This window comes from Monodelphis domestica, chromosome 8 (assembly GCF_027887165.1).
Source record: "Monodelphis domestica isolate mMonDom1 chromosome 8, mMonDom1.pri, whole genome shotgun sequence".
Taxonomy (NCBI): Eukaryota; Metazoa; Chordata; class Mammalia; order Didelphimorphia; family Didelphidae; genus Monodelphis; species Monodelphis domestica.
In genome coordinates, this window is record NC_077234.1 from 252384658 (window position 1) to 252409601 (window position 24944).

Genomic DNA, 24944 nt, shown 5'->3' on the forward strand with positions numbered 1-24944 from the left:
AACATTACAATATGCATTTTGTTTGTTTAAAAATACTAATGACAAAGTAGATTAAGCAATTGTGTTTCTATCTTCAGTGCAATATGCTTAATTCCTGTGGATCCTACGTACACGGAATTGGTTTTTACAGTGTCAGAAGTATACCCTTCCAAATGTTCTGAACTGTAAGCCAGACACGTGGAACCTTTTCGTTTTCGAGTTAGCTAGTGGGCCACAGTGGTACGATGTACCTCTTTCAGTAACACATCTGAATCCTAGCATGGCAGACTTGTTTCCAACGCTGGTTAGGTTGAAATCATTACGGTGTATAAGAAGAGGTTTCTTTTGGTAAAATGTCAAAGTCAACAACCAATTCACAAACATTTAAGTGAACTTAATATGAAGCACATCTGTCAGCAATCTCAAACTCAATCCTCATGTCACTTCCAAATCGCATCATCATATTCGTATACAGCAGGTACAATAGATACAGCAAACGGACTTGGATAACATTTTCAAATTATACACATAATCAAGAGAAAACAAATTTTGCGAAAGTTTCTAAAACATTTGCTCCCCCCATCCATTGGGTTTTTCTAATACATTGGAGAAACAGGGAGAAAACATGGCGGGTAGAGGGAGGGAAGAAATGACAAGCAAGCTGACGTATGGGATTCCCCGTCCCCTGACTTGAGACCACTTGTTGCAACTACTACATATGTCTAGTTTACAAAACTTTCTCTGTCATCAAAATAGAAACAAAAATCGTCCAATGTTCCCGTTTAAAAGAGAAAGCTTGTGACGAATGGAGCTGAGCTTTTACAGTACTGTGTGTAAGAAATTGTCGGTGCAGTTCAGGCTGCTTTGACCCTGGATGTGGGGAAAGTGCTTAAGTGCTGAGCCCTGGTGAATTTATCTTTTGTACCTGGAACCTTTCCAAAGCATTTTCATTTTTTCTTCCAGAAGACTGGATCTATCTTAATGGAGAAGATGCCGTTTCCCCCTGTCTTTTGGGCCCATTCTTGCTGAGAACAGTAAGATTTACATAGCTGACTTATTTGTGGCATGTGTGAGAACATACTAGCCACGATGTGACATGCATTATACTGACATCGAATAAAATCAACTTCTTTTTATTTCTCCTTTTAAGCTTCTTTGACGAGCTTCACCAATACCACAAAACTGAGTGAATTTTATATTATTTTCCTTCTATATGAACATCTGTGCTTTTAAAAATGGTATTCCCCTAAAGGATAATTAAATGGCATCATTCAAGACATTCAAGCTGTGGTTACATGGGCAAAATAAAATGGATAATTGAGGCAATTCTCTGGAAAATTCAGACTAATATGTACAAGAAGGTGAGATTGAATTGTTTCGATTGGTTGTCTGCATTCATCAAAATCACTGGGAAAATAAATTATCCATTTCATTTTGCTTTATGTAATCAGAAAATTCACAAGAATTTTTAATATTTATTTTTTTCTTGAGGCAGAATACCAGGTTGGATTCCAAAGTGCTGCCGTTCGTCCTCAAAATACTGAAAGGCATATAAGTGTTTCGATTTGAAAAGGTGACTATCTCATTTTGCCTATAGGGGAGTTTTAATGTTAAAGAAAGAAACATATAGATCTATTCTCTGTTGAACACAATCAAAGAAGTTGGCTTTTGGTTTTCACAATGGAAAGATGGTTGTGATAATCCCTTCTGAATGTGCCTTGGAGATCTTATAAATACCTCTTTTCATTTATTTATATTGTAATCTTATAGCCTTTGCTAAAAGTGAGAGGTAGAAGGATCATTTTAAGAATACATAGCACAAGACTTACCAGTCATAACCAATATCTATTGCATTCAATACTGACAACATGAAAACAGATAGCTATATACAATGTTAATATAGAGCATTTGAACTAATTTAATTATTTTCATTTCCCTTTTTTGTCATTCTTCACTACCTTGCTACTTATAATTCATTACCTTTGGAAGGGTATAAGAGTAGGGTGGAGGAGAAAGGAAAGAAGTGATTTGAAAAAGAAAATGTCACTATATAAAATTTAATGTTTAGAAAAAGTTACCCCAAGTATTGAAGGCATCTCTATACCTCAATGGAAGCATTTTGTAGTTAGATGATAAAAATATGCCAAATTAGCATGAAGAAAAGATATATGGAAATTCCAAGACAAGTAAGGATATTCCAGTGTTAGAGGGTTGGACAATACATTCCAGGATATTTCTTCCCCCTTGTATGTAGTAGAATGATGGTAAGCTCCATGAAGGAAGGAAGCTAGCACTCGGATGCTGTTGAGCCAGCTATAGGAAAGCTATTTATCCCTACTCACTTAGCTTCAGTATGTGGTCAGTGGTGATGAACAAACTATAAGCCTTAAATTGGCGATCCGTTTTTTAGTGAACCTCAGAGGAGGGGGAAAAAAAGAAAGCCAAATCTGGCATTTTTGCTTCTACATTTATGATCCCAGGTAATCGAGGATATTGCACTAAGGGTAAATATTGCAAAAACCTTAAAACAAATGATTCTATCTCCTGTATGTTTTCCTCTTTAAGGATAATCAAAATGCATATTATAATTACATGGGTTTCCAACATCCATACACAGCAAGTACAAGATACTTACATGTAAATACACTGTAGTTACCTATATTTTTGCATAGTTTTTAGTGTGTACTTTGTGCCACTTAATAAAAAGCATTACTCATCAGTAATTTCCATTTGATGTTTCTACTCACTTCAGCTGGCGTTGCTGAATTTTTTTGGTATGTTCATCATGGATTACCATTTGCAAAGAGCGACAATATTGGACATTTGGAGGACTCTAAGTACGGAGTGTCGTGAAAGGGGAAGCTGCAGTGTCAAAGTGAGGCTTTGCATGACCTCTTGCTTAAAGAAACGTAATGTCGATCCATCGAAGGTGTTGCCTTCACAAGTTACCTTCCTCCTCAAAGAGAAAGCGAAGGTAACGCTACTGTTTTCCTTTCGGTAACACTTTACAATAAGTGGCACTAAATTACACTATAACTGCTATGTTACATGGGAGTACATGTAACTACATTGTAAGTGTTGAATAGCTACTGTACATGTGCGTACACGGAACCTCAATGCTAGTACAATCATGGTTACATAATTACAAATGAACCAGTCCTTTCTTTTCATTGAGAGATTGATAGTTTTGTACATAGTAATGAAAATACATGAGGTGTTAGCTTCCTTGCCTTAGGAAAAAAGAGTTTTCTTCCTGTTGTATCTATTTATTTCCTTATGGGAGTTTTAGTGCAAGGCTTGCCATTGTGAAGCCATATGAGAGCATCCATTTTCTAGGTTAAATTCTAAGCTTCAACGGAAGTTTCAGGTTCCTTAAACTGCTTCTTGAATTCTCTGGTGACAGAAAACAAGTTCCAAGAAGCACCCCTCACACATGAACACACGCACGCATGCACTCACACTTAGAAAAGAATCATTCTGTCTAAGATACAAGCAAATGGGAAAAAAAAGAGAAGAGATGCTGCTTGGACAATTTTAGATGAGGAAGAAGAGATGGACACTGTAAACAGTACACTGGCAGAGATTAGCTACTTTCTTTTGAGCAAAGAACAATGTGCCATAATTCTACCTTTGGGTATGTGTGCACTTCTTTCACCGAGTCCTGTAATGACTGTGCTCACCTAGCCGAGACAGAATTTGACTCGCTCTTTATTAGTGTGTATAGCCCAAACATTCTAATCAGCATGGTTTGGCTTCCCACATCTATCTGATTGGGGTGAACAAAGGTGGGCAGACTATTTAGAGTGGAACTTTTTATCTCAGGGAAAATGAAAAAGGAACTTTTCTGAGAAGTCAGAAAAATGATAATTTTGCTCATTAGTTGTTTTTTGCTAAAAAGAAACTGAAAGTATTCTTCGTTGAACTCTAGCAATAACTAATTGCTGAAATATATAATTAGTGCCCCCAATATTAGTTTTGCCTTTTGATTCATTTTTCTTCCCCTATCCCCCTCCCAGATTCCACTGTGGATATTACATGACTGTGGGGAAGGGTTAAAAGAGTCCAAAATCTCAAAATGCTCCAAATTTTGCATTTTTTTTTACACTGCTATAAATACTATTTGAATTATTTAAGCAACAATTCAGCAGTTTGAGCCAAGTCAGATTTAGATGGAATGAAGAGGGATGTAAACACAGTATCAATGAAAAGTACCAATTTTGTAAATGCATCCTGAAATTAAGTTTAAAATAGTATTTGATGATGCAGTTTACACAACTTATTGTTGTAGTCAGAATTTTCTGTTCCATACTAAACAGGATGAATTTTGCTTTGTGTTTGTCTTTTTAAAGACTCCGCTTTGAAAGACATGAACATTTTGTAAACCTATACTAGTTTCAATGTGTCTAGTAGCACCTACCTGGTTCTCTCAAACTACCATACTATATTAACATATTATTGCATTTTTCACAGATGGTATGGAGTGAATTGTAAAAACAAGCATGCAATCACATCAATGCAGACTTATTTCTTTAAAATGTCATACTGTATATGATTTATTATGTTAACACTCAACCACATCATATTATTTATGTTCTGTATATTTTGAAAAAGTGCTGCTTGACTGACATCGTCGTTTTTCTTTTTTTAAAAGAAATCAACAAGATAAATGTTTCAACAAAAAGTTTTAGAATTCTAACATTGTCCTTAAAAGAGTTATACTTTTTGATAAATAATCTAAGATACAGCACCTTTCTTTGCCTTTCATTTGATAGTAATACATGATGTACTCAAACATTCCCCTACCCCAAAAATCAATCCCGAGAGATTTGTTTCACCATCGGCCATCATGACTTTCAACTTTACAAGTAGACCATTTTTCCCCTTAAAGGTGCAACACTTGGAAAAGGGAGAGTAACATTAATCAGTCATGGTTTTCATTCTTTAGCGTGAAATAAATACTGAGACCTGATCTAGTAGTAGTGTAACAGATCACAGAGAGACCGTTAGCTCTTTGAGTAAAAGTGTTCCATTCATTGTTTTGTTGTTGTTGACATGTAGAAGAGTCATGAAATTTCTGTAATGGTTAATTATACCAAAACTTCAGAACTAATCCAGAGAGAGAGAAACTTTCTCTGGGAAGCTAAAAACATGGCAGAAATTCTCTTTTACTCGCTGTGAATAAGTTTGTACCTCACAAAATGCATAGACAGGAATTTAATATAAATAATTAGTCCATTTTTACACAAAACATCTATCTTAATGCTTGTTTTTCCGTTTGTTTTTGGCAAATCAAGATAGGTAAAGCAGCTGTGAAACTGCCAAATTTTTAAAAAATTGAGATTTTCTTAAATTTTTATTTAGCAAACTTAAGAGTTTCTTCTTTAGGATATTCATCAAATGTGGTTGTCATTTAAAACCTGAGGCTGTGCACTGGTTGTTAGCTTAAAATTACCTTTCCTTATAACATTGTGCTTCCATTGTATAACAAATAAAAAAATTAACAAGAACTAGAAAAAATTTGCTGTTGAACAGTGCTAGGACATACAGACAAAAATACTAATACATGTTATCTACTTATAATATTGGTTTAAGTCATATCTAAAGGGATAGAATGGACGTTAGAAAATGCTTACTTGTGACTGACTTACCTACAGCCCCAAAAGTTAAATATGTATCAAATAAGGTTTAATTGGATTTATTATATGCACTATATACAGATACTAAAATGTCTTGAAATTGTGCCCTATGAATACGTCCAATCTGTGTAGGCAGGTGAGTCCTTGTGGAGCAAATAAATTATGAAAAAATACCGAAACATACCTAATCTTTGTGATCCCCAAAGCAGTGACCGTGTTGGAGAAATTTATTTGTCAATGAAACTACAGTAAGCTAATGCAGCGTCTACGGATAGACAGCAGGGGATGGGGACCCCCCAAGCCCAGGGCTCCGGTACCAAGCGCTCCTCGGCCAATAGCAGCTTGGTACGGCTCCGCCACTGAGTCGGGGCATCCTAGAGGCTGCCCTACAGTGGCTTTTCTGGGGCGTCTTTCCAGACTTGTCTTGGAAGCAGAGACGCGTACAAAGCATTCCTTGTAAACCTCTACCCTTAGATTGAACTTGAGCACGCGAGGCCTTCGCCTCAGAGAGTGGTGGACGCGGATAAAGGGCTGTGAGTAAGGAAGAAACGGCAGAAGAAAAGCCTGCGTACATTAGGGTTAATGCAGAAAAGAACTCGGTGGCAGGGCTCGGAGGAGGGTTAACGGCGTTAAGGCTGTATATTCAAGCACTGTATGTTAGGAGAGCAAACATGGGTTTTAGGCAATGAGGGATGGCCTGCATTATGGATGGGGGCGGTTAAAGAGAGGTGGCAAAGAAAGCCGATTGTTGGCATAAACTGGCTATGGGGAGCAGTACGGCATGGAGGTTAATAAGGGGAGAAGATGGCAGACATGATTCTGAAAGGTGGCAGCCAGTGTTCTCCAGCAGTCAGCCCGAGAGGGAAACCCCAAATCTAGGTCTGCGTCTAGATGAAATACTCCTTTTTCTCTTCTGCGTTGACTTGGCTGCCTTCGGCATTGATGATCGCTGTGTCCGCATCCGGTGCGTCTTCAGCTCCTTTAGCTTCGTTCGTTAAATACGTTCCTGTGGAAATCAACACGGAAGAAATGGGTTGGCAGGGTGATGATTTCATGAGCCGCTACATCCAGCTGCCAGACATCTAGACTCACCTTCAATGAGGCTGTCCTGCACAAGGCGCGTATTTAAATTAAGAATGTACACGGGCTCGCCTTTTCACCAGAAGGTGGTAGGGGAAGGGTGGTCGGATGTATAGAGATCAAACACTCAGCCTGGCGGATGGCCACTACAGCAGCAGTTGCCTTTGGAATGATTGGACCAATCCTAGCCTCACCAAGAGCAATGGCTCCATGGCCCATTTCTGTATTGCATTATGTCATACTTTTAAAAAGCGTCCTTCCCTCTCTGCTCTGACGTCACATGCACATATCTGTGGAGACTCCCCACATGAACCTGGAATCCGTGACTACACGGGAAGACACTAGCACGGCTTTCTAGAGACAGATGGCAGACTTGCGTCCACTTCTTTCTGAGCCACTCATTCAATGGAATGGCTTGGGGTGAGTTGCTACATATGCTTTTGCCTCAGTTCATCCAGCTGTAAAATAAGGTGAAAATCAAGCTCTCTCTGGCATCTGGATGCTGAGTATTAGCTGAGATTTTCTGAGCAAATGATTGACAAAAAGAAAGGAGAGAAAGAAAAAAAAGTGTAGAGAGAGCCTAGTCACAAGGAAGGATTGCTGCCAAAGGCGAGCCCCCTTTGATTGAATCTGTCTTACCTTTATGTCTTGCCAGATAGCGACCAAGCAGAAATATGGAGCACAGTGTGACAAACACCACAACAGCCACTATCCCTCCTATGAGAGCGTGGTCAGGGCCCGTCTGTCCAGCCAGAGCGTTAGGATCTGATTAAAAAAACAAAAACAAAAGAGACCCCCCCACAGTGAGTCCTTCTTTGGTCACCAATCGAATGATCTTATTTTTCAAGAATGCATACATTTCATTGTTCATCTCTGAGGAGAATGTTTACCTTCCTGCCTACATCTTCTCAGGCATCATTCTAACTGTACAGCAGTTGTGTGCAGTCTCAATGAAAGCACACACATTCTAAATGCTACTTCATGCTATTTGACATGAGCAAAGCTCCCATTGTTTTCACCTTGCTTTTTTGCTTATTCATTTTAGCACTGGATCTCTGCCCATAGCCATCCCTAGGACTAAAACAAGTGATTGAGAATTGGGGATCAGAGAAGCATCAGCCGAACAGTGTCTGAGTAATTCAGAATTTATAGGGCTAAATCTCAGTGGGAATCCCTTATAGATTCTCTTCTTGTCCTCCCTCTCCTGCTGCAATAGAAATAAAAGGGGGATGAAGTATATGGCTCTGCAGATAGCTGAGTCTGCCTGAATCGCATCCCATCTATGTATCCTGCGTCCTTAAGAATCATTCTCTCTCAAGTATTTGGTCCATCAATGACCGCAGTTATCTGGTTAACAACAGTGAGTTACTCGAATGAATTTGGCAGACTTTTAGGAATCGCCCTGATCTGATGGCACAAAACATTGTGAAGGTTACTAGATTTAAGCTTCCTCTGCTTTGCATGGACCAGTAAAGGGCGTCTAAATCATAGGGGAGGACCAAAAAGAGGGAGTTCTGTGAAATGACACTATTTAGGGTTAGTCATTCATCTGACATGTAAAGCAATGAATCAGTTACCTGTAAGTGTAGACTCATTGTGAATTTTTATGGGAAGAAAAAGATAAATGGCTTCACTGCACTGAATCCTAAGTGAGTCCAACTCCCAAGACATAATGGCTTATCTAGTCAATGAATCTCAATTTTTTCTTTTAGTAGAAAAAGAATGAAGAACATACTGTCAAGCAACAGTCCAGGTAATTATCATAAAAGGTGAACATAGGCATCAAACATTATATACAAATAACGAATTAAAATAATCTCGTTTAAATACCAGAATTCCTTTCACAAACAATATTCCACATTAATTACAAAAAATATTTGAGTAGGACTATATAGTAGAGCTGTGCTTCATTAGTATGGATTTGCCCCAGAAAAAAATTCCCTTACTGATTTAGATCAGCATGGGTTGTACTACTCCTCCTCTTTTAGAGCTACCTATTACATAATTATATATAAAGATCCTAGGCTTACAATGGGGCATGCAATGCCATTTAATGACAATCATCACTATAAATAATTTAAGAAAAGGGTAAATGATCACATCTATAAAATGGTCAGTGATAGGATTAAATGAACAGTAATGACATTTCTTTATCAAATTGCTTTATGAATACTTATAAACTCTTCACAGAGTTCACCTTTGGCCCTGTTTCCCCAACTTCTCCCACATACCCTCCCTCAGTAACAGATTTTTATCCATTTTACCTTCAAAATATCACGTTATTCCAGCCCCCTTTCTCTCTTTGCTTGCCCTGGTTCAGCCTATTTCCCCTTTTCCTGGACAACCTTCCTAGCTGTGCTCCCCTCTCATTCATTCCCCACATAGCTACCAAAATAATTTTCCTAAGGCATGGATCTAACTCTATCACTGCCCTGCTCAAAAGTCTTCAAATCTTCTGGGACAAAATACAAATTCCTTAGCCTGATGTTTAACGTACATTGTAATCCAGCCCCAAACTATGTGGAAAGGAAACAAGACTGACAGTTGGTGGGGGAAGGGGCAACTGGGAGTGGCAGTTGGGTCTTGTGACTAGCGCTTCCTTCCTGCCAGGACTTACTTCTTTCTTGGTATTGGAGGAGGGAGGAGCTTGTTTAGCCCAGTCTGGAGTGGCGTACCTCTTCTTGGTTTAGCCCAAAGATTCAGGCCCAATCACTTCTGAAGCTTAGAACTGTTCTTATTTGCTTTCTTCTTCTCTTTGTTTTCTATCAGGCATATGATTTTGTTGTACTGCTAATTTAGTGTCTTTATCCACTTCCTCATACTTTTCACAAAGTTCTTGGTAATTCTTGACTCCCAATGCTGCCAGCATTTCTTCTAATGAGATTGTGTAGTTTATGTCCTTAACTAACTCTTCTGACTGGATTGTTTGTTCTTGATTTGAGTTGTTAATGAAATCATCTGTCTCCCCCTCTTGTAAAGCTTTGTGATCTTGATTATAAAGTTTGATGTATTCATAAGGTTCTTGGTCTTTTTCATTTTCTGAATCAAACATTATTGAATATAGTGATTCTGTGTGATTTGTGTCTTGCACTGACTCTTGCTTGGTGCTTTCTATATTTCCCAAGTGTTTTGCAAGCTCTTGTCTATTAGTATGCTGTAATTCTGTGTTCTGTATTGATAAATTTGGTTCTTGTGCATTTGTTCCTTCTGTGGATCTACAATCATATCCCAGTTTTGTTCTTCTGCTACAGACTTCTCTTGTCGCTCTGAACATTCATTTTGTAATCCAGCATCAGTTTGCAAGGGAATTGCATTATTATGGAGACTTAAGGATGGCATGTTTGTGTTTGCTTTTTCTTGTGCAGTTACTATTGGCTGGAATTCTTCTGCATAAGGATTTAAGGTTTCCTTTTCTATTATGTCATTGGTATTTTCTTTTGTAATATCATCCCTGATTTCTGTGCCATTGTCTCCCAGAGGTTTGCTAATTTGAATGTTCTCTGTTATTGCATTTTCCATCCCATTGGACCCTTCTGTTGTTTGCTCATGTGCTTCAATTAATTCATTTGCAGTTTACATATTACAGACTGTTGCCAGTTCTGTTTCTTCCTCTTTCTTTGTAGCTTGTTCTGCTGTTCCAAAAATTTTCTCTTAAATCTCTCTTACATCATTATCTAATTGCATTTCTTCTTCTGTCTGTTCCTTAGTTTTATTTTGTGCTGTTGGAACCCCAAATTCTATCTGCATGAAGTCCCCTTCCTTTTCATTTTTCCTATTTCTTTTCCCATTTTTTGTTTTGATGTTACCCCATGCATCTGGCTTCATAACTGACTTTGTTTGGCAGCACCTGAGACTACTTGAGAATAACGTGGTTTCACTCCTTGTTGGATGTACCTCTCCATGGTTTCTAAATTTGGTTCTTGCAATGAATTCTTGCAATTACAATCACAACATTTTGTATTTGTGTATTGTTGCTGCTATACTTTACATTGCTTTTCCAGAACCTCTATTTGTTATTAGATTGGAATAATTGTGCCTTTAAATAACAGTCTCGAACCATGTGACCCATTTTTCCACAGAGGAAACATCTGGGTACATTTCTCCTTTGATTGCTTTGTGTGTAATTTCTTGTGGGTTTGTATGATTGCAGAGTGGCTAGATTTTTTTATTTCTTCAATTTCTTTATGTTTACTTGTGCTATTTGCCTCCTTGAGCTTGGATTTAAGCTTTTTTATTATTTCATCCTTTTCCTCTAGGATTTCTTTATGACCTGTACATACATAAGTTGCAGTTTTTCTTAAATCTTCCAGACTTAGTGTTTCCCAATCTGGGCATTGAAGTTTAAAATATGATATAATAGGTATGTTAAAAAAAATCCTTTCCCAATAAATATAACACCCATCTTTCTACAACAATTTTTCACATTAATTTACTTTGCTTGCCCTGATATATCAATAGTGCAGCAGCCATGTTCAGGAGGATTCTTGCCAAAGGATCTCAAAGGAACTGAATCAGCCTATCTTTTTTCCTCACACTGGCCAAAAGAGAGACTGTGTGCAGTTAAGGCTCTTCTCTGATCCTCTAGGAAGGATAGTCATGAAGATGGGAAGGCTTTGACTAGTGGCTAAATTTAATGGTATTCTGGGTCCAACTGGAAGCTCTAGAAGTTGGGGCAACTGTAAAAATGGGCTCAGAGATAACACTGGTGACAGCAAGCCAGAATCAATGCTTGCTGCCACAAGGGACCCAATGAGGGAATACACAGAAGGAACTTGGGGAGATTCTAAAGTGGTCAAAGATCAGGGAAATGTCTTAAGAATGAGCTCAGTCCATTAAGTCAAGAATTTGCAGGTTATACAACTGCATGTTCTCCCATCTTGTGTACAGGAAGCATGCAAAGTGTTAGGCTTGTCCTCTCCCTTTTACAGGCTCACATATGAAATAACTTGCCTAAAACTGATCACAAGGTAGCTGATGAAGTGGAATTAGAATGAGGCCTTCCAATTCAAGGTAGTTCTTTCGTTTCAGTCTTAATATATTGCAGGAAAGGATTTCATGGGTAAATACATGGAAAATCTTTAACTTTTAATTTTTATAAGAAACATTTTTGAGCTTTTCTAGGCTTTTTAAATGGAGTGTATGTAATCACTTGAGCAAGATGGTTTGTAGGATGGTTTAGGGGAAAAAGAGTCTTGAAATAGTGAGGCCTATGGGATAGATATTGTAATGCTAATTTGCTGGGGAAAGAGAATGATGCGAGTCTCAGAATACTTCTTCACACAAGAAACAATATATTGGAAGTCAAGGGTCAGAATAAAAAATACTGATGTATTCAAGCAGGAACTGGTCTAAGTCAGATGGTATAGGCAATTTATGCTTGTAAAAATCAGTTTGTTTTTTATTAACAGAAAGCTCCATTTACGTTCCCCTTCCATCAAAGAGGCGGGTTAGAAGGGGTGTGATGACACACTTAGGAGCAGCATTGGAAGGGGAGAGGCTGGGAATCCATGAACATCAAATGCAGGTATTTACCCAGGAGTGGGAATTAGGGATTTTGGAGCAGCAGCAAAATCCTCATTTGTGTTGTGAGAATAACTGTGAATATGATGCACTTAGTAGAAGCCTGACAAGTGCTTGTGGAATTACATTAAATAACCAGTTTTTATTTATTGCCAATGAAGTTGGAGCAGGAAATATTGATCCACATTTCAGAAGAAGAGATTGCGGTTTCAAGGAATCCTTTCTGACAGCAAAGTTGATACAGCATGGGACAAATCGCCAAGGCAAGTTTTGGGAAACACTGCCCAAGTCTCTAAGACGAAGATCAAACCCATCTGTTAGGGGAAGCCCCAGGAAGGGCATCTTTGGACGAGCCATGATCACGGCTGACTCTGATGTCCCATGTTTGTTATTGTCTTCATTTCACTGATGGGGAATTCAGGGGACATAACACTTCAGGACTTTCTGAGCAATGATGCTGCTTTTTACGCTTAATACAACTCTACCTCTACTTTCCCCATCCAAATCCTCATTGTCCTTAAATGTCTGCAACCTCCAGCTTTGATTTCCTGAGAGCTGATGTCATGCTCTAGGCAGCAGCCTACTTGATTCACTAAGTACCTTGTATGCCAAGGACCAGAGTTACAAAGAAAGGCAAAAACAGCCGTGCTCTCTGGGGGCTCCCAGTCTAATGGGGGAGACGGTGTGCTACCAACACTGTACCAAAAAGCTCTATAGGATAAAACTGGGAGGAAACTCAGGGGCAAAGTATAAAGGCTGCTGGTCGAAGGTGAGGACCTCAGGTCAAGTTTTAAGGAATCCAGAGAAGCTGGGAGCTAGAGATGAGGAAAGTGGTCCGAGATAGAGTGTACCATACACAAAGAGGTCAGACTATCCAAGAGTACGTACAGGGGAACAAGGTGTAAGACATTGGAAGAGTTAAGATGGGGCCAGGCTTTAACACCAAAAAGGGAATCCATGTTTGATCCTTAAGGAAGCCTTTGAAGAATTTTTGGGTAGGGGGAGTGATAGGAACAGAGATACTTTAGGGAGATCAATTTGACATTTGACTGGAAGATGGATTAGAATGTATGGAATGAATGAATAACTTAGTATAGGCTTTTATTTATTTTAAGCTTACTCTGTTCAAACCACTGTGCCCAAAGCTAGAGATACAGAGAGGAAAATAAACTCAGTTCCTCTTCTCATAGAACACAAACTGTAATGAAAAGTAGCTCTTTGTGGCAGAAAACAGTGTGCTTAACTAGCAATGCTCATGCAGTAATCATTCTGAACACAAGTGCCCAATGCAACAAAGAGCTTAGACTGATTTGATTCAAAACTCAATTTTGATGTTTTAGATGACTTTGAGAGACTAACTCATCTTCCTCCATTGGATAAGACCACTAGAAAGGGAGAAACATTAAAAAAAATTAAAAATAGCTTTGCATAATTGATAGAAATATATTATCCTATGGCAATATATGATATTAGTAGAGCCCTTTGAGAGAACTACATCCTTCCATTTATTCTGGAGCCATATATTACATTATAATCTTATATATTGTTTCTACCCCACAACCCAAAATTCAAGAAATCAAGAATTACTCTTGAAGGATAAAATAATTAAGATATATTGCTCCCTTAGTCTGTATGGGACACGAATTTAGATAAAATTTCCAATAAAACTAATTAATGTAATGGGTATAAATCTACATATATTAATTTGAGGCTAAGGTAACAAAAAGAAACCAGATCTTTCCTTTTAAAATACAGGAACTTTTAGGAAGCAAAATAGATTCTGAATAGCCATACTAGCTCAATAAGTTCTAAATTTCCCCATGCTTCAATCCCCAAAGAGTTCATGTACAAAGAAAAATAGATAAAGGATAGTCTCCTGAACACTGTTTTCTACAGCTGTTTATTTAATTTTCATTCAAAAATGAGAACCACTGTATTTGGCACTTATTTGAAGAGCCGGTCTTAAATGTCCATGATACCTATTTAAGAACAGTCTTGTGATGTGATGCAAGGCCATGAGCAGTGGTGTTTGAGAAAACTAGAGTCATGTGCAATTGTAGCCTGCATTTGTTTTTAAGCTCCACGTCATTTTTCAGGAACAATTGGTTCTCTGATTATTAGTCTTCGTTAACTACCGATAGATCATACTGTGCTAGGCACCGCATGCAAAATGAACCTACTGAAGACATTGCTTCTGTCTTTGAAGAAAGCACAAGTTTTCAAAGCAAAACAAAATTGTATTTGGGGCCAGGGCAGATTCCAGCATAATTCTCGTTTCAGTGTTTTCCTCCTGTAGTAACTCGGTTTTGTTTTCCCTAGGCTTCTTCAGCTAAAGAATTCAAATGACCCTAGAGATGATTCTCCACATTGAGGAGAGTAGGGTAACTATTAGGCCTGAGGAGTCCTTCACTGAAATGTTCAACTCTTTCATTATTGACATTCAAGGGAGCACAGAATATTGGAGGAAAAGAAAAAAAAGAGTAGGGAAATGGTGAAAATTACCTAGAGGAATAACTTTAAGGTTATATTGGTAAATGAAAAAAGCACAAGATGCATCAGGGGGCAAATCATGGGAATATGATGCTTGTTGAAAGTGGAAAGATACTATTCAGCTCTCTATTAGGAAAATGTCATGGAATACACATGCATACATTCTGCTTTGGCTAGAAAGTCACGTAATCCTTGAATCTCAGAATTGAAAGGGGTCATGGCAGTCATCTCATCTAACCTATACAAAAATAGAATCAATCATAGTCTCAGAATTGGAAGGGACCTCAGAGACCATCTGGCTGAGCACCAAGCACAGTGTCAGCACTTGATCTATCTTTGCATTGAATTCTAGAAGAAGCCCCTCCACAGCATTCCCAACTTGTTGAAAGACTGTATAATTTAGAGGAAAGAACACTGACAAGAAATCAGGAGGCAGAAGTGCTGCTGGTCCAAGTCAATTGCCAACCAACTTCGTGACCTTGAACAAGAGGCATCGTCTCTTGGAGGATGAGCTTCTTCATCAGTAAATTGAGAATATATGGATAAACCTCTCAAGACTATCATAAAGCTGAAATGATAAAATGAATGTAAAAGATGCTGTATCACCATAAAGAGAAAATATCACTTTTATCATTCTGTCGCCATGACAAGATTGAAGTCTCTAAAGACTAGGATCTTCTTCCTTCATGTTTTTGTCCAACAGGCTAGACTACAGTGATCCTTCATCTGATCCCTTGAAACAAGAATGGAACAGCCTGTCATTGCCATGGAAGAGGTTTTAATAGTCCTATTCCTTTGTGCAATGATGTCCTAATTTAAACATCCAAATGGAAAACATCATGCCGTTCCTAGCACAGTCTCTCATATTGCTGGTGTTCTGTACATATCTATTGAATGAATGAAAAATTCTTTGAAATTTATGACCCTCTAACAGATCTCTCTATTTTTCCATGTTTTAGAGAAAAATCAACATGTTCTTTCAGTAACACCAGACTAATATTCCCTTCTTGCCTCTTTAATCCTTTTCCTTTTTCACATGGCCTCTTAGAAATGCTGAATTTTGATTCAGTTCCTTCATATCTTTCTAGCTTGTAAATGTTTTCGATGTCAACAATGCACAGAAACTCTTTGCACATCAGTGAGCTCAGTCTACATGCATAACATGAATAAATTGAATCCTCCATTAAGAAGGAAGGCAACTGCAGAACATGTGACATTGGCATATACTGATTTGACCACGTAAATTGTATGCAAATTAAATTTAGGCATATATTTAGGCAAGATTATACAGAAAAGCCATGGAGGAGGAGGAGGAATGTGTTAATATCTACAGCATAAGAAATTACTTTGGAAATGGTTTCTTCTTAAATTGCAAAGTAATTTTGTACCTAACCTGAACATAATAACATTATTTATGCTGCCTTTTGAAACAAGGAGATTGTAAAATTTGGAATTGTAAGGAAGCACTTAAGATTATTCAGCCCAACACCATTATTTCATATATGAAGAAACTAAGGCTCTCCTAGAAGTTAAATTTTAGATAAGGTGCATATTGAACCATGGTGCTTTGGCTCTAAATCTAGTATTCTGGCCACTGTTATTTAAATATTGAAGTATGCATGAATTCTTTAGAGTAGGTAATCTCTTTAGCAATGTAGAGCAGAACACTTTTATGATTTAGCTGATGAACTTTTTTTGTGTCACTTGTTTACAGCTCTTTCTGTTTCCAAGACCAATTCTCTATCCACTGGGCTACGTTGACTCTCAATATATTCTCAGGTTATATGGTCATCTAAAATTGACATTCTTTTAATTATTTAGATATTTACTCTTCTACCATACACACTCCCACATATACACAAATATGTGCTTCCCTTGTGATAGGGTGAATTTCTATTAGAAAATCCTTAAATGCTATGTCTACAACCCATTATAGTATTTTGACTGTATCAACTAATTTCACAATTTCAACTAATCAATTTAGTCAAACTCTTTTTTTACTCTATATTTTATCAAACCGACTGGTTATTTGACTGATCCCTGTAGAGTAAGTCGGAATGTACAACGGAGACAACAGAAAACATGGACTGTAAATGCTGTCTCTGTGCTTTAATAATAGTAATAGAGCTATTAACATGAATAGGGGCCTCTGAGGTCTGTTAATACTGTTTATATATCCATTAAAGAGACTCATGTAAATTGGGACATTTATGGCTCATATTACTATCAATATTAATCTACTCTCTCATGTCTTCTAAGTTTTCTCCAAATAGAATAGCTACCCAAAATGTTGACTGAAGAATATAATCACAACTTCATAGTATATAATAAAATATGACAATCTTTACAATTTCTTATATTTAAGTAAATTCAGCAAATATCATAAAACTAAAGTAGTAGAAGAACTTTTTGATAGGTCATTTGGCTTCTCTTTGTTTTATTTGGTGAACTGCATTTAAATCACCCTTGGAAAAATCTTGTCTCCCTTCCTTCAGTCATTGAGAATGTGCCACAACTGTGTTTGGCAGGACGTGGCATTTTCTCAGAAAACTGACAGCAAGAAAGTTCCGGGGGGAGGGGGGGGAGAAACCCTTCCTGATAAAATTTAGGGATATTTTTCTCTATTTTGTCCTCTCCGGAAACTGAACAGTTGTATGTTAGTCACTCTAACAAGAGCCTTCTTGAATACAGCTAGTGAGGTACACTTTTTCTTCTCTGAGTGAGAAGCCTGTTTTCCAAGCCTTTACTCATCTTATTTTGCCTCTTCCTGTTTCTCTTACTCTATGACTTCATTTGCTGAACTCCAGACTGAATATAGAATCTGACCCACACGGAGTACAAAATAAGTCTGCCTTCAGACAATACTTTATCAAAAATGCATCCATTCCACTGCCATGCCCCAATTTTATGAATGTCCCCCACACGCAAATAGCGGCAGTGTTTCCTCAGGCAGTATTTTCTTTTTGTTATCTTCCAGAAAACTAGCAGTCATAGATGAAGAGAAAAAAAATGATGCTATTTTTTCCTGATCCTTTTTGCTGAAGGGAGGGTTAATTGCATCTATAATTATAATACATGGAGAAGCGGATATATTTCTAGTACCTCTAAATTTCCTTTTCCATCCACCAATAAACATGTAAATGCCTACTATGTGCTAAGCACTGTGCTAAGTACTAGAGATACAAGAAAGGCAAAAGACAAGCTTGTTTACATTCATCTAATGGGGGAAAATACATGCCAACAAAAATATATATGAAGAAAACTATATACAGGATGAATAGAAAATAATTAGAAGAAAGAAAGCACTATAATAAGAGGGGTTAGAGAAGGCATCCTGTAGAAGGGGGAAATTCAGTTGGGAATTACAGAAAGTTGGGGGGTCAGTAGTCAGGGCAGAGGTGGGTGGGTAGGCAGAGAAAATGCCTGCAGGTGAGTGACAACATCTTCATGGAACAGCGAGGAGGCCAGTGTCAGTATGGGGAGACTTGAGGCAGGCAGACCCACCCCAGTGATCAGGGTGTAAGGTGATGAGGGTCTGAGGGTCTGCACCAGAGTAGTAGCAGTGCCTGAGGGGAAAAGGGGGGAGCATTTGAGAGATGCTGCAAAGGTGAACTCAAGAGACCTTGGCAATATTTTTGATAGGAAGAGTGAGAGATCTGAGATATCCAAGAGAACTCCTGAGTTGTAAGTCTAAGGGACTGGGATGATGGTGTTGCCATAAGAACCAGTAAGAAAGCAATGGAGAAGGACTTATGAGGAAAGCTAAGAATTCTGTTTTGGACATATTGAGTTTAAGATGTCTGCTGGATAGCTAGTTTGAGATGTCTAAAAGGCAACTGGAGAAATGAGATTAGAGGTCAGAAGGGAGACTGGGGCAGAAAAGGTAAATTTGAGAATCAGCAGAGATGACTATTAAATGTTTGGGAGCTGATGAGATTATCAAGAGTAGTTTAGAGGGAGAAGATAGCAGGACCACAACAGAACCCTGAGGTACACCTACTGATAGGTCCTGGTCTGGAGGAGAATCCAGCAAAAGAGACAGAAAAGGAGTGATGAGACAAGTAGGAGAAAAGCGAGGAGAATGGTGTCCTAAAAACCTAGAGAGGAAAGAGACTAGGAAGAGAAGGTCAAAGGCAATAAAGAAGTCAGGGGTAATGAAGACTGAGAAAGGCAACGGGATTTGTCAACCAAAGAGCATTAGTAACTTTGGAGAGAACTGTTTTGGTGGAATTGGGAATTGGGAAGTCAGATTACGTGGATTTAAGAGAATGAGACGAGAGAAAGAAAGCAACTATCCTAGACCACCCTTTCAAGCAATTTAGCTACAAAGAATAAAAGAGATATGAGAGGATGGAAGGGAGAGAATGATCAGTTGAGGGTTTTTTCCAGGATAGGGGACATATGCTTATTTGCATGAATTAAGAAATGAATCAGTAGAGAAGGAAAAATTGAAAATCTGTGGAAGAGGAGAAGACAGAGGGGACTTTCTGTTAGAGTAGATGGGATCACTTGAAGAAGTAAAGGGGTTGGCCTTGGTAAGGAGTAAGATCACTTCATCACATAAAACAGGGTGGAGTGAAGACGTGAAGAGTTCACTACTTGAATTAGTTCAATATATTTCGTATGTGCCTCTTCCCAACGTGGGCATCTCCGTACTACCTTTGGTTCAATGTAAGGGAAGGGAAATATATTTTTATTTTGACTTCCCATTCATCCAATGTAGACTCTATTCACAGAATAGTTAAATCATCAGATAGAAAGCATCAAACTGGAATTTACGTATACATACAGAGAGATCGTCAAGAAAGCCAATCCCCCAAACATTTCTTATTCCCTCATATAACAAGGGGGAACCCTTTTCTCCAAGGTCTCCCATGGCAGACAAAAGAAGGTGAATGAATCCTAGAGGGAGAAAAGATGCTCTAAAAATGCTGTTGCTGCTGGAACAGATTCCTGGTGAGGTACTTGCTTCCTCAGTTTTTGGCAAGGCTCTCCTTCTGCCCGTCAGTCTCAGGGAGCTCTACTTATCAAACTATCGATGACTCTCACAAAGGGACCACTGCCCAGAGGTAAGTGCTCTGATTGCATGGACCCTACACACTTGGGGGATATTGCTTAATGGTCTTTTGGATGGAAAATGCCTGTGCCTCAGGCAATGATTTTCATATCTCCAATAAATGTTCTTTCCCTCCACTCAGACCTTCTAGAGTACCTATGAGCAGTTTTTGATATTCCTTTGGTCTTTGTCACCTACTGAACCATTTAAGCTGGTGTCCCTGGAAGGGCCTCTCAGCCATTTGTTGTCGTCTCACCTTTCTCCAATCCTAACCACTGTCTGGGTTAGGATAAGTAAATCTTTTTAAATCTTTTCTCTATCTCAGAGGGCATTATAATTTTTATAATCGTTTTCTGTGACTGGCTTTAAATTCCCCTTTTAATCCCTTCTCTTCATTATAGGTTTTACTCTCACTCTTCCACACAAAATAGATTTAAAATTTTCATGAGTCTAAAGAATGCTCCAAAACTCTGGTATAAGAGGAGGGTTAAAATAGTGACTTTTTAATGGCATTTCTTGGCATATTAGGAAAACATTTTTTCCTTGCTTGTATCTGTATGAGAAACTGTGATATGTACATTTTAAAGCAAAAATGAAACCACAAAAACAAAAATAAGAACCCTTTCTGCCCTCAAGGAGCTTAAATTTTACCGGGAGCCAGAAAGATGGATAGATAACGTAAATCCAAACTAATTTAAAAGAAGGAAGGACACAGGCATTCTTAAATGCCTGTCATGTTCCAGTCACTGTGGTAACCATTTTACAAATTGTATCTCATTTAATTATCACACTAAACCTTGAAGGTAGGTGATTTTATTAACTCCATTTAACAGTTAAGGAAACAGGTAGTTAAATGACTAACCCAGGGTCATATAGGTTTTAAGTGACTGATGCAGAATTTTAATTTAGATCCTCGTGATTGTAGAAATGGCATTTTCTCCATTGTAACATCTACTTATCCCTTTAAGAAGAGAGATTGTTAATTGATGCACCCTTCCATAACTTTTCCCTTTATAAAAAACCCTTATCTTCCATCTTAGAATCAATACTGCATATTGGTTCTATGACAAAAGAGCAACAAGGAATAGGCAATTGAGTTTAAGTGTTTTGGCCAGGATCATAGAGTTAGGAATTAGGAAATGTTTGAGGCCATATTTGAACCCAGAACCTCCTGTCTTTGGACATGGCTCTCAATCCACTGTGCCACCTAATTGCTTCCATATTTATCTTTCTTTAAAAAGATTTTAAAGTGAAGAAGGCAGAAAGATGGAGATTTTGAAAATCAGAGTTGGAAAGAAAGTAGCTACTACGAATGGGGGAATAACATATAAAAGTGGAAAGATGTAGGGCACAAATAGTCTAGTCTGGCTATAATATGAAAGAAAAGGACGAAATGAAACCAAAAAGATAGCCTGCAGCCAGATCATGGAAACTTAAATACAGATTGAAGAATTTATGTTTGTTTCAAGAATAAAAAGAGACATACTGAAGGCTTTTTGATCATGAAGTTGACATTTTGGATTGTTATTTTGGCAACTTAGTGGAGCATGAACCGTACAGAAGACACTAGAAATAGGAGATCAATTTGGAGGATAATGTAGTGATTCAGGTGAGAAATATCAACAATAAGTTAGAGTTGTGGCTTTGTGAATGGAGAGATTAGACTGAATATAAGGGAACTTGTTGAATATACATATAGGATTTAGTAGATGACTGGGTGGCGAGTAGGGGGAAGAGACAAATATAATTTCAAGGTTCTGAATCCAAGTGTATCCTTGTCTATTTGGTGGTGGCCACATCTGAAGAAGAAAAATTTATGGGAGGAAAGGATGATGCCTTTGTTCAGGGAGAATTTTAATTTGAGATGCTTGTAGGAATATTTGTTATTCATCCTTCATGTTAGAAGAAGATCAGTAATATCAGAGGAGATATCTTGAGTTGGCATGAATTGGCTTGAAGTGAGGCAAAGTTGCATGAAGTTATCAACCTCCCTCTCTCTTCTAGTCATATAAGTCCAGTCACAAGAAATCAAGATGACTGGCAATGATTTGGGAAGCAGAGGACAACCTTCCTGATCTTTCGTGTCTGACCAAGCTCTAAGTGCCTTCTGGTGCCCACTTCAGCTGTCTTCATGGGAATGAATTATTCTCATCTGCCTATGTCAGCGGGGAAAGTCTTTATAACTCGGGGTCTTCACCTCACTAACCCACCAGTGGCCATCGGTTCCATTCAAGTTAGTTTATCCCATCTGTCAAGGAGCTTTCCCAGGGTGTGGTGTCTGAGTATCCTCTCGCTTCTTGGAGCTGCAGCTCAGAGCTGAGTCCTGAGTGGACACCAAAGGTGGATAAGTAACCGAAAAGGGCTAAGTCCTCCCACCAGAGGGCTGTTCTATTGACTTTGCATGAATGCCAGTTGAATTTGTGGATTGGCCATCAAATGTCTAATATATAATCTATATAATCAACTATATAAACTATATAATCCACCTGCCTTTTCCCCCCAAGCATGAACTTCCCTAATATCTTTTTAAATTTTTTTCTCCCATGTAATTTATTATTTCTGATATGTTGCATTCTCCCCATGTTTATCTCCTCTCCATTGCCTTTTGTGTGATCCTTGCCTCCATCATGAGCCCCTTTTGCTTTTTGGATCATTTTCATAGACTATCCTATTTCATGACTTGTAGTTAGGTATCATCATGCTGTCATAAAAGCAAAATTCAGTTTATACCAGTCTATATTGAACTATTTCTAAGGATGCTTAATTACCTAAGTACAAAAGGATCTCATTATAAGGCAGAGAGTGCCAGTAAAAAGAAAGTCTCATTATATGGTTTCTAAGGATAATATTAGCAGTTTACTGTGGAACTGACTATGTTGTAAGTCTCTAATTTATCAACCATGTTATCTGGAAAATAAACTCTGAAAATGCTTTCTCTCTAACTTTGTTCTAATTTTAACAAACGGGTTGGACGAAGGCTTTAGGATATTACCTATAATGAAAGAATGAGTGTGAGATGTATATTGCCCAAAGCATCCCTGTAACACACACAAAGCAATTGCAATAGGCTATGCTTACTTTGTGACAATGCATCCAATTTAAGCAAACATGAAATTTGCATATCTCATGAATTAATAGAGCATAGCAAAAAACGATCTTGAGAAATAGGTAGGTAAGAGAATGCCAACAGAAACTGTGACCAATTTCCCCAAGGAAAGACTGACTCGAGAATTAATGACTGACAGATCTGCCTCTGAAACAATGCTGGCATGACAAGTGAATATGAAGCATGATTATCTGTACAATTGTGTCCCACATCTTTGCTGAAAACCTTTGGGCTTACTGCCTTGTCATTTCCTTACACAGAACTACATGTCTGTTCTGCACAGAATACAACTATTCATTCTTACAATTAAAATACTTCTCCTTGGAGTGCCAAATTCAAGGACCCTCTGAAATGAAGGACGGACTAAATCTGTTACTTTAAAGCTGATGAAAAGTAGCTGTTTAGATAGCGAAACACTGTATATGCTAGCTCAAGATCACGAAAATGAGTCTTTAAGTCCTTTCATGATAGTAAATCGTACCTAAAAATGCCCTCGCATTTTAATGATAGCCACGTATTTTTAATTTTTTTTTATGCTAACGATTGGTTTTTCAGTAAGAAATCAAGGGAAACTGCTGTCTACAAGAAGATTCTCTGACCTTCCCAGATGTCATCAAATAATTAAACTTAAAATAAATCATATTCTAATTGTGACAGAAAATTCAATGTAGTCATTACCATCCTTCTAAAGTTGGCATAATCGTCTACTTCTATTCCTGTAATCAGTAGGGTGTTGTTTGGTTAGTCTTGGTGTGTGCGCCACACACACACACACACACACACACACACACACACACACACACACTGCAAAGTCACCAGCTCTTTTATGGAGTCTTACACTTTCCAATGTTTTAAATAGGTTCCTGAGCTACTGTATCATAAATATGGATGGTAGAAGCCTAAACAATTTTCCCAAGGATGCACTGTAAGCTAATGACTCAGATAACATTAGAACCTGTGACATCTGTCCATCCCTTTTATTCAGTTGTCCATCAAATTATCCACGTCTGCTATGTCAGGAATTAATTTAAATACTTTAAAAAGTATCTCTTTACTTTAAAAAAAAGAAAAAAAAGTTGCTTGATAGATTTATTTTGCTAATTACACTAAATAAATTATGTTAAACAAATAGCTGAATTCTTAGCAATTTTTGTACAAAAATAAACATAGGAAAAATATGAAGCCCAAAAAAGTACAAATGCAATTGAGATATATCTGACAATTGTACAGAATGCCTTTAATGAAAAAGTAAAAGAGTGGTGTAAAGCATGGTGTCCCTTTAATTTTATTTTGGTTGAATGATGCCTTTTAGAATCTACTATGCATCATTTGAGATGAAAATAAAGTCATGGTGATAAAGAAAACTCCTAACCCAATGGCACTTCGTTAACTGAAATATGAGATAGTAAGCAAATTTCTAGTAGTGCATGTCATACTGGTATCATGTTTTTAAAAAGCAATGGAAAGTGGATGATACAATGATTTTATGTTTTTTTATTGAGGATATAAAATTCCATTGAAATTTTTGTTGTTCAGAAAACCAAAAATAGATATTAATAGACCTTTTGTCCAAGTAGCTAAACTTAGAAATAATTTCCTACTGCATATGTAGCTTAACTTATAATTTACTATTGATCCTGTTGTCTCCATACAATCAGAAATACTACTATTTTAAAAATTGAATTATCCCATGTTTGGTGGAATTCATTGTACTAAATAAATACCTTCTCATTTGGGTTCTTAAACATGTCTTCAATTTCCTGCAAGTTGAATACTGGGCAGTCTACAAACGGTCATTTTTTAAAAATCCCTTTGGTTATAGTTTGACAGAAATGCCCCTCAGCCTTGATTATGCCTTTAAAATGCATTCTTTACTTCTCAGTATGCAGAAAGGACTTTATTATGTATTTTTTAGCAACTAGAAAATTTGGGAAGCTTAATTTCTCCTTTACTCCAATAGAAATCTCTGTTCTTTTAACCTGGAGGAAAGCTAACTTGGACAGAGATAGACTGGAAAAGAAATGAGAATTAGCTTTGTGGAAGTTTTGATGAAACCACTAGTGACTGATGAAATTTA

General features: G+C 37.7%; 1 protein-coding gene across 4 annotated transcripts in view; it reads right to left on the minus strand.

Moving 5' to 3' along the window:
- The window catches only part of CADM2 (cell adhesion molecule 2), a 1288026-nt gene that overhangs the window by 217 nt on the left and 1262865 nt on the right, over positions 1-24944 (minus strand). For all 4 annotated transcript variants that reach the window (XM_056807166.1, XM_056807165.1, XM_056807167.1 and 1 more), the window contains 2 exons: positions 7335-7460; positions 1-6621 (listed from right to left, as the gene is read on the minus strand). The exon at positions 1-6621 is cut by the window's left edge and continues 217 nt beyond it. In XM_056807166.1, coding sequence (XP_056663144.1) covers positions 6503-6621; positions 7335-7460 — 245 coding nt within the window. In that variant the 3' untranslated portion in view covers positions 1-6502. The remainder of the gene's footprint in view (positions 6622-7334; positions 7461-24944) is intronic.